The sequence below is a fragment of the Montipora foliosa genome, chromosome 14 (genome assembly GCF_036669935.1).
Source record: "Montipora foliosa isolate CH-2021 chromosome 14, ASM3666993v2, whole genome shotgun sequence".
Taxonomy (NCBI): Eukaryota; Metazoa; Cnidaria; class Anthozoa; order Scleractinia; family Acroporidae; genus Montipora; species Montipora foliosa.
Window position 1 is genome coordinate 4,099,610 of NC_090882.1, and position 10,924 is coordinate 4,110,533.

The 10,924-nt window shown below is 38.6% G+C and overlaps 1 protein-coding gene across 3 annotated transcripts in view; it reads left to right on the forward strand.

Annotated features, from left to right (window-relative positions):
• The first annotated feature begins 1,916 nt into the window (after positions 1–1,916).
• LOC137984806 (uncharacterized) overlaps positions 1,917–10,924 on the forward strand; it is a 9,554-nt gene continuing 546 nt past the window's right edge. Inside the window, exons 1-3 of one of the 3 annotated variants that reach the window (XM_068832094.1) lie at positions 1,917–2,026; positions 8,145–8,976; positions 9,945–10,247. In XM_068832094.1, coding sequence (XP_068688195.1) covers positions 8,145–8,976; positions 9,945–10,247 — 1,135 coding nt within the window. In that variant the 5' untranslated portion in view covers positions 1,917–2,026. Of the gene's footprint in view, positions 2,027–4,905; positions 5,026–8,144; positions 8,977–9,944; positions 10,248–10,924 lie in introns of those variants that run through there. The other 2 variants (XM_068832093.1, XM_068832092.1) reach the window with 2 other exon arrangements.

Here is a 10,924-nt window from a genome sequence, read left to right on the forward strand (position 1 = left end):
ATTGTTATGTTTTGGAATTTGTTTAGTATAGAGATATTTCTTATTTACAAACATTGGCATCAAATTTCTTTTGATATTCAAATTTGCAAACCACGAAACAAAAGAAATCATTGTTTCAATAGTCAATTAGGTTCTGGTTGTCACAATTATTTATAACAATGGGTGACGTCAGGAGAAACATCGCTATATTTCAATTTTGTAATGATATAGAAAATATGGCATCAGCAAAGATCTTCCAAAACAACATATCACTTGAACCTACCTTCTGGAAGCCAATATCTTTGGCATACTCCCGAAAGCATCTGCGACACATGTTCAGCCCATATTTTCTGATGAGGCCATGGTGGTTGAAACAAACACGGCTGAGGGAAAAGATGGAATATTTCCAACATTTTTTTTACAAGCGCCGGAAAATCACTGAAGTTATCATTACTAGTAAACTTGCAGATGAACTCGGACAACAAACCCTTATTATAGGAAATTAACAAGGCACGTTGACAATGTGATGAAAATTTACGTTACACTATTAAAATTAACGTGAATTTTTCAAAAGTTAGGTTTACATGCATTAAATTAACGTGAATTTTTCGATGAGCATCTTGCTTTACTTACTGCGATTTTCATAATTCTGCAAACTCGCACTTTACATTTCTGAACACCAAACTGCGTTTTGGCTTTCGTGAATAAAACCTTCCAAGACAAGTCCACAGATGTTTCAATTTTTTTTTACAGCCGAAAATTTTGTTTTGAAGCCTAACTAGACCCTATCAATTAAAAAGATCTTTCAAAGCCTCAGTATGCCGCAGTAATACGAATTTGCTGCACTTAAAAATTCTCAACAAACGTGTCTCATGGAGAAAAAGAAGCATTTACAGTAGTTAGCTTTTAGGATTGCTCAAATGGATCTAGAGAGGAACTAATAAGGTTTTTTAATGAAATAAAGGTGCTTTAAAATAACAATGTTGCAAAATAGCGTGCATTAAATTTACATCGACATTAATTAAGATACATTAAATTAACGTGAATTTTGTAAAATCGCGTTAATAAAGACTTAGTGCGTTGTTAATTTCCTATAATAAGGTTGTCTGTTTTTTTCCGAACAGCTGTGCAGGACGAAAAACTAAGGTTTAATTTTAAGCGACATTGAAGACCTTGCTTCGAAATTTTCTGGCTAACTATAAATTTAAGCTGAGCAGCAAGCGGTGAGAGTGAACAAAACAATGCAGCACTTGATTTAAGTTTTTCAACCACGTGTCAGCCATCTTGAATTTTCAAATCACATGGCTGCGTTTTCATTCTCACAAAATGCACACAAATACTTTCGTATAAGTGAAACATTTTTTATCACACGATCGAGTAAATACTTAAAAACCTCAAAAATGAAGACTTACCAGGATCTTGAGCCTGGTCCGTAAGTTCTAGGATGAGAAAACCAAATGTTCGAGTGACCCATGACTGAATTTGATGGAGATGTAAGAGGAAGAATAGAGAAGAACGTACTACCGTATGGCACGCTGGGAAGTGTCCAAACTATCTCAAGTAGGGGAGGGACAGGTGCTACTGTGGTCGTCATTGGAGAGAGAGTGGAAACTATTGCAGCTTCAAATCAGTATCTTGGGACACTCACGCCTTGAAGCTGGTTTTCTTACTGAGTTTGAATAATTGCCCCCTTCCCCCAGAACAACGTTGCCAACAGTGAACAGACCAACCTCGTTCCCAGGGTCTGCATTGTCGTTGACAAAGAGACCCTGGGAACAAGGTTGTGAACAGACATTCCTTGTATTTCAACATTGATTGAGTGGGGGAGGGGAGAGGGGAATTCCATTTTGAAGATTGGCTGCTAATGGACCGGGTGCCATGGTTGTGCGCATGCGTGATGTGTCACACCGGGTTTTAGTGTATCACCTGGCCTTTCTGTTTTGTTTATCAGTGAAAAATTCTCAAGCTCAATCGTAAGCGATCCCGCTCAACATTTTTGTGCTACATAAGAATCCACACACTATTCGAGTGCGGGGATGGCGCAGTGGTGAGTTCGGTGTAATATGTGTAATACATATGTTGAGTTTGTTGTTTCTCTACTCTGCTCCGAGAGGTTTTTTTTCCGGGTACTCTGGGTTTCCCCTCGCCCCAAAAACCAACATTTGAATTGCGTTGATTTGTTGATTTCAGTTTACAGTGTCCCCATCCCATGACGTTAGAAGAACAGACACTTAAATAAAGTTCCTTTCCTTTCCCTTTCGAAAAGAGTAAAGCACAGATATCCCATCGGTGCGATAGTTTGCAATTTATTAAGGAAAGGATCTTTATTTAAGTGTCTAGTCATTATAGCGCTGGAGTTGGGGACACTGTAAACTGAAATTAACATTGAAAGCAAATCAAGTCAAATGTTGGTTTTTGAGGAGAGGTGAAACCGGAGTACCCGGAGAAAAACCTCTCGGTGCAGAGTAGAGAACCAACAAACTCAACCCACATATGACGGTGAGTCTGGGAATCGAACCCGAGCCACATTGATGGGAGGCCACTGCTTTCGGCTACTGCGCCACCGCTGCTTCCCGAATGGTGCAGTGATGAGAGCACTCGCCTCCCACTAATGTGGCCCGGGTTAAGTTTGTTGTTGGTTTTCTTCTCGCTCCGGGAGGTTTTTCTCCGGGTACTCCGGTTTTCCCCTCTCCTCTCAAAAACCAACACTGCCAAATTCCAATTCGATCCAAAATGCACGGACACATATTGAACGAGCTCCTGAGCGCTCTTAAGGTGTTGCGTGGGTAAACAAATTTAATTTCCAATTCCATTTCCTATTTTTCACTGTGGTTTTAACAGTTCTCTAAACGCGTGATTATGAAATAGATATATTGCTGTAATTTGAACCATATACAGTCTTACAAGTAAAAGTCTTGTACATTGCTGGAAACCTCATTTGGTCAGATAATTCGTCCTAGCTGACGTTACGTTATTTCAAATTAACAAAATATATATAACTTCACATTCGTTGTTCTTCCTGTCCGGAAATGAGTAAGATCGCATATTGCAAAATCTCCTTCGCAGTCACTTTTTTAATTGCACAGAAAATGCGATAAAATAGATGTTTCATCGCCTTTATTTTTGTCAGAAGTGGTCTCAGACAAATTTGCAAACAAAGGAAGGTTCTTTTAAACTTGTTCACCGATAGCAGAGGTCTCCGCTTTTCTTTTTGCTTTTACTGGGCTGACGAGATCGGCACAGCGAACGCAAACGAAAAGAGCCGGATCGCTGCTAGCAAGGAATAACCCTTGCATTTTGGCATGAGGAAAACTAATCCTTAGAAGAATCATGTTCGTTTACAATTTTCCTTTCGTATTGTCACAGCCTTTATATTTTGATAAGTTTTGCAATTTTTGTGTAAATGTGATAGAATCGATAAAATAAAAGAAGAAAAAATAGGCTACGGAGCAAACTTTGCTTAATTAAAGGTCTTGTGCCTCACTTGTCTGATTTATTTTTAATTAATTTTCGCTTCACACATGTCAGTTAAAGTGTTGCAATAATAACTTAATGAAGCGCTCTTAAACTCTGGAAGCAACTGTTTCAAGGAAAAGACGATGACATTCGTTCAGTAGATAAACAATTAATTGTGTTTGCGTTTTAAACCGCTCGAATAATGGAGAACCGTGAATAAAAAGATAAGAAAAGGTATTAGTCTTCTCCTTAAAAGTACAGCTGGCTGTTAAGCAAAAACAAAAGAGAATTGTTTCAAATGTCAAGAAATAATTCAGTTTTTTTTTTTCAGCAGAACTACGGCTAAGCTGTTTTGTTTCTATGACAACGAACTTAGACCTTCCTTTAATATTTAAAATAGGCAAATCAAAGATAACCGCACATAGACAAATTGCGTTATATTGTCCTCTGTATCCAGGAAATAAGAGCAAGCGAAAGCAAAGTGTGTCATGTTTGCATTACTCAGTTGTTTTCCCTAGCAACACCAATAAGAAAGCTTTTGAATATATCATATATAGTCCTTAATATTGTGTGAAACGCAAATTATCGCCTTGCACCTATTTCAACATAAGTGCAATTTGTTTAGTCAAAGTAAATACATTTTCCCACAAGAGTTTTCTCAAATCAAGGTAAGAGGCTTAAATAAGTTTCAGACGCTTTATTTCTCTTATGAAGGTTTCATTACATTCTAGCTGGGCATAAATTTCGGTTACTGAGAATTTTTACGGATTTTATTGCTACCAAAATATTTCATAATACGAATTCGATTTGGATTCCTTTCTTCCCTGTGAGAAGTCGAACGTCACCTCACATTAAGTTTGATTTTTTTAGAAAAGAATGTGAGCTACTTGGTCATCAAATGCGATTCCTCTGTAAAGGTGGATAAATCTAATTCAAACCACACATTATTGTCAAGCTGGATATCATTCTTCTGTTGACCTAACGTTGAAAACAGACATCATTTATATCGTCTGACTCGACTTCCCAATACAGGATAATATTGTTTGAGGAAGATAATGCATAAAACAGTGTAAATAATTAATTTTCGACGAAAGTTTCTTCATGGCGGTCTTTGACGAAAGCACGGGGGTCAATTTTTCGTCAGGTAAAGATTGAACGAATTAGACGTGCCGTGTTGTGAGAACAAAACGAAATAAGATGGCAAACACATATATATGCCACAGTCATGATTTTGAAGCTTTACATTTTACAACAAATTCTTGCGAGAACTAACACAAATTTTTTAAATCGATGACGATGACCTGCAACTTATTTTGCTTTCAGGGCAGAAAGTCTTGGATATTTTATTTACACGTGTGCATGCATTTTGAAATTCACAGAAATTTCAGTTTGCATTTTCATGACTAATTTCACTTTCCTCAGGAAGGAAGAGCGGTTTTCATCAGAGCTCGTTTCGATTATCACTGACTACAAAACAAGAGTTGTCGTTTTCATGTCTTTAAAAAAATACTATAGATTAGTAAGCAAATGCTGAACTCGCTTCCTTGTTTGAGCAGCTCGCGCTCGCGGAAAGTTCATATCAAACCGCAGGTGAATTTTAAAATCAACTAATGTGTTATTATTATTCATTGAACGGAGGGCCGAGATCATATGACTTAAGAAGAGAGGAAAACTTTAAATCTCGGTTTTAAAATGTTCGATATAAAAAAAAGCTTTGTCTGAGGTTTACCGAGGGTTATGGGATTCTACGCAAAGTTGCTACCAAATGTGTTACACGCAAACTGATAAATGCAGTTTAAATTTTAATTTAATTGAATTTTGTCTGCACTTCACAACGAATGAACACACAGCTATTAGGCAAATAAGTTTATTTGGGGAGGGCCTGACATGAACCAACCCAAACTACGTTTAATACAGCAACTACATAAATAAGAATCTACATTCATTGAATAACTGTCCGTTGACGGGTATAAACTCCTACAGCCGACCACTTGCGTAATCCGTCCTTGTGGAATCTTGTAAAAAGACGTCCATCTTCAAAGTAGGTGTGAAACAGTACATGTATTGACGAGCATATTACATATAAAGGTAGGACGTGCACGAACATAACGAAAACTAAACGAGGGGGATCTGATTGGTATTATGGCTAGAGTGTCCACTACTTTGGACCAAAATCGCCCGCGTATACAAATATAACGTGTTTGAAGCTACAGAGCAAAGAAATTTGCGTACAACTAGCAGATAGCCTGGTGTGTCCAAAACTTTGGACCAATCCCCATATACAAACACATCGTGCCAGTTAGGCTGGAGTGTCCACAACTCTGGACGAAAATCCCCGAACACAAACACATCACTCGAGTTAGGCTGGAGTGTCCACTACTGTGGACGAAAATCCCCATGTACAAACATAACATGCCAGTTAGGCTGGGGTATCGACTACGTTGGACAAAATGCTCCTATGGACAAGCATGTTATGCCAGTTAGGCCGGGTTGTCCACGAAACCCAAAATACAAAAACACCGTACAGTTTACGCTGGTAGACTAGAAAAAAAGAATACTGGTAAAGAACGCTAATACAAAAAAAAGATAAAAATAATAACGGGGCTGAGCAATCGCTTACAATAGAAGTGCCATTAGAACGGAGGCCAGAAAAAAACCTGACGTAAAAAACCCCTTAAGAAAAAAATAGGGGGAAATCTGAGTAGGAACCATGGCTCGTGCTCCAGCAATTGGTAGTCTTTCCTACGGAGGCTTTACAAAGGTAAGAATGTCGATAGTGCAGCAAAAATACCTGAAAAAACTAAAAACAGGGTTGATTCAGAGGCCTAGATGACTATCACGAGCTACACTCGCCCTTTTATACCCCTTCCTTTCTACCCATGATGCACCGGCCTGGAGCCCAGGCCGCGTTTTTCCCGTGCCGGCAAAATAGTTATTCAGCCTTCTTCGCAAGCTTATTCGTGAGAAATAACATTTTCATTTTACTTATAAATCAACGTCATCGAACTAAATGTATTCTTCTACTGAAGATTGATAAAAAACATGTACACTGCATAGTGGCCATATAATCGAAAAACAATGTTTAGGATTTCCCAAGACTAATTTACCTGATATGAAAACGTTGACTTTCTTCTTTAAAAAAAGCTATTTCCTAATTGCAGGTACTTTGCCCCATTGAATAACCGTTGTCAAACGAATCAACAGCTTTCACAACTTTTGCATCTAATTACCGGCTGCATCAAAAAACTCATCAGTGATCTCATTTTAAAAAAATCTACAGATTGTTCCTCGTTTTTTCCACCTTAACATGAAATCATACCACATCTTCCGCCAAAATAAACGCTAACACTTTTTTTGTACGCAAAGAGATAAGATTTATTGGCTGGGTATCACAAACAAAATGTGCATCAAATATAATGAACAATTATTGTTCGAGTGGTTTGTTTCTGTTGTATGGCACGGATCCACGTCTTTTAATCGAGTAAATGGAAATTTATAACTCGACCGCACAGGATTGGTAATATGACCTTATACTACGTCATATCTTACTTATCAAAAAGTGCTAATTGTGACGTAAATTTTATTTTGACTTAATACAAGTTCCCAGCTGCCAGCAACTAAACGTTGGATAGTTAATAATACAGGGGACTGGTTTGGAAGTTCGGCAAACGTCAAAGGAGCAAACAAAGATGCCAAGATTTAGGTTGAAATCGACTGGAAAGTCCACGACCGTGCACAATCTGTTCTTTTGCTCTCATACACTATGCATGAATTACGTAACCAACACGTTTCTATTGGTTAGTTCCTCAGTACGGAGAAAACAAGTATTGCGTTTTGTGCACGGTCAAGGCCAAAAAAGAGAACAAAAACCTACAACAAAGAAATTTGTCGGGTTTCATAACCATGGACTATTAACCATGGACTATTAACTATTAACTATTAACTATGGATTTATGTTGCATTGATTATCGTGACACTGCTTAGCCGTGAGTACGCCAAGTCAACTACCAATCCGCAGATGTAGACCGCATCACGTGCATGCGTTTGATTAATTTTAACAAATGAAACAAAGTATACCACTCTCAAGTGAGAGTGGTGGATACCTCCTGATTGATGATACCACTTGATTTCACTTGATTGATGCATGTGAAAAACCGTCAAAATCTTAGACTGCATTGTATTGTTTCGTGGAGAAGTCATTGCAAACTCGTCATTTGTGCTTTATTAGGTTACCCAAACTCCTCTAAACAGTAAAAGCTGCGGTCTCGTTCTCGCCAAATATATTGGCCAATGTAGAGGGCCTTACTGTACAGTACTGCTCCAATGCAAAAACCCATGGCCTTCAACTCCCATATTGGGCCTATGTCGCGGTATTTTTACAGACCGATCTATTTTTAGATTACCTTTTACGAAAAAAACAAAGGCAGTTACGGTACTGTGACCCTATGACGTCAGATTATTTTCTTGTAATTAGTCATCGGGCTCCTGTGGGAGTCTCATTCACGGGAAATTCAATCTAAAAATAAATCGGTCTGTGAAAACGCCGTGACATGAACAATGAACACAATGGAGTTGTAGGCTCCGGGTCATGGGTTCATGTCCAATGCTGATTGCTGGGGTAGCTTTTAAGCAATGTAGGTATTATCATCTTTTAACGTCCACAGGTCCACCAGCTCAAAAGACAGATTTTTTTTACATTTTCTTTACAGATGACTCCACTATCTTACAGTGTAGCCTTTATTCTTCTTCTGCTGTGTAACGTCCACAACACAGCAGCAAGTCCCTCGATGACGTTTTTGATGTCATCCGCTTTGACAGAGTCCTCGTGGTCATCTTCGTCTATTACTACGTTGGCAGTTTCTTCAGATACAGCATCATCCTCCGCCACATCAGTGTCATCTTTACCGAATTCATCATTGCCGACGTCCGTCGCGTCGCCGTCATTATCGTCAAATTCTTCATCGTCATCATCCGGTGCATATTCGTCACCAGCCTCAATTTCATCATCGTCAACAACAACGATACCATCGTCGTCCACCTCATCACCATCACCATCACCATCACCATCACCATCACCATCATCAACGCCATCATCAACGCCATCATCAACGTCATCATCAACGCCATCATCAACGTCATCATCAACGTCATCATCGACAACGTCATCATCAATATCAGATCCTTTAAAATCAACCACAGCAAAAATATCAACCTCTCTTGTATCACCAACAACATTTGCATCGTCATCAACGTCATCATCATCATCAGATTCTTTAACATCAACAACAACAACAACATCAATCTCTCTTGTATCACCAACAATATCTGAATCTTCCTCACTAGCAACTGACAGCGCTTCTGCAACAACATCAACAACAACAGCAACAGCGACATTGACAGGAGCATCAGTCACAGGGACAGCAACATTCACAGTGGGATCAACATTCACAGTGGGAACCTCTACAGTGGTCACTAGTGCTGCATTTGTCACTAACCAGACCACATCAATGCATACCTCTTCCACACAATCGCTGATAAATGGTATGTCCAACAGCAATTTTCTTCATTTTTCTCCACCGATCTCCAAAAGAAGACTGGAAAGATCATTTATTGTTTGAATTTAGGCAGAACCAAAACGATACCAGCGGGCTGTGCTAGTTATTACGCGTTTAGCGAGTTATAAAGCAAAAAATGTGACATTTAATAATTTAAAACAATGCAGTTTAGTTAAGTCTTTGTGACTGAACGTACGTACCTATGGTCTATGTGTACGTCCCCGGAAACTCACGTCTTTATTTCCTCTAAAAATAACTTAACTGAAATCCACATATATGGCTTGATGCTCCTTTTTTTGGAGAATTTTTAATGTAGCTTTAAAAGATATAATTTATTTGGGTCTTTGAATTTTATCGTTTTCAGGTTACTCAAACCATTTTCAGCCTTTTCAAGAAACTGTACTACTGAAAGTATAAACTTAACAACATTGTTTCATATAACGGTAATGTTCTGTGTCATATATGAAACATCAATTACTCGGTGACCCCGATTTTTTCATTGCTGAAAAGTGATGAGCTGGCTGAGGACGGCCGAGTTTTAAAACTTCCATGGAGCAGATGTAGAGCTATCTTAAGTTGTCGAACTTATGAGACTTTCCAGCAAAGAAAAACGGGGGTCACCAAGCTCGTTTTAGAGATACAAGCAACTAAAGACAAAATATGGTGACGTATTAGGTCATGCTTATAAACGCATCGTGTTAAGCAATAATTGATGTTTCAAATGGTATCATGACATTGAGCGCTTTCTGGGAGACTGTGCTGTTAGAACTGTTGACCCTACAACTCTGTATCACATAACGGCAAACTAAACTGGTTTGAGCCACCTTAACGAAAGCTACTACATTCAAAATTCTTCAAACCAGAGAAGCATCAAAATATGTCTGATTGTCAAGCTCGTTGCCGTGAAAAAAAAGTAATGAAAGAAATAATTTCTTGGTACATTTGAATCGACAGTAACCATCAGTACAGGCACTTCTGGGGAAAATCTCCCACCATCTGATTGCAGCAAATCGTGTAGTAACATTGGCGGAACTGTCACAGTTACAGTGGAATGCAAAATCAAGGGAAGCGGTATCAGCGATAAGGATTGCAATGTAATGAATTTTAACGCAACCAAGTGCGATTACGTGGTGTTGCGGAACAATCATTATGCATGCGACGAAGTCAAGAGAAATTACTCTTCGATCGTAGCTGATGTTGACAAAATTGTGACGACTTGTGATAAGGCATGTCCGATTAACTCTGCTGCTACTGCAGGTGGATACAAATTTCATTTTGGTGTGGATGTTATTTATCGATTGCATTTTATAGATGGTTTTCAATCACCTGATGACATGACCATGTTGGTGCACAAAACAATAGCAAAGTAAGGCTCATGTTTTGCATTATAATAGCGTCGAATTCCCATAAGACTTTTTTATCTGTTGTTCTGTGCACCAAGATGGCTGCTGTGATGTCAGGTGAAAACCATCCAAAGGTTAGTTACGTGGCCTGAAAATTGTCAGCCAATCAGAGGCTAAAGCTACTATTAAAATCATTTGTGATGGGCTTGCGCGTTTTCCCGCGTTAAGCGCCGGTTGCATGAATTTGCTTTGAGATATGATTGGCTAATTTGAATGTCCACATCTGTTGTGATTGGCCAAAGGAATTACTTAACAGATTGCAACTGAATGTTGAAACTCTTGGAGAACTGGAACCAAAAGCTGGATATTTTAATTGATGAGCTTTTTTTGAAAGGTGACGCTCTGAAATTATTGAACAGAAGGAAAACTTGAAGTATGGTAGTCATTATCTCAGCTTCAGAATATCTGAAGAGGACAGTACACCATGTTTCCTACGCTAAATCGATCAATTCCAGAACTTACAATGGTAAAAACACTTTTAACAAAAATGCTAACACTCGAACAGTCGCTAGGAAGTTCTAAAGATTCACT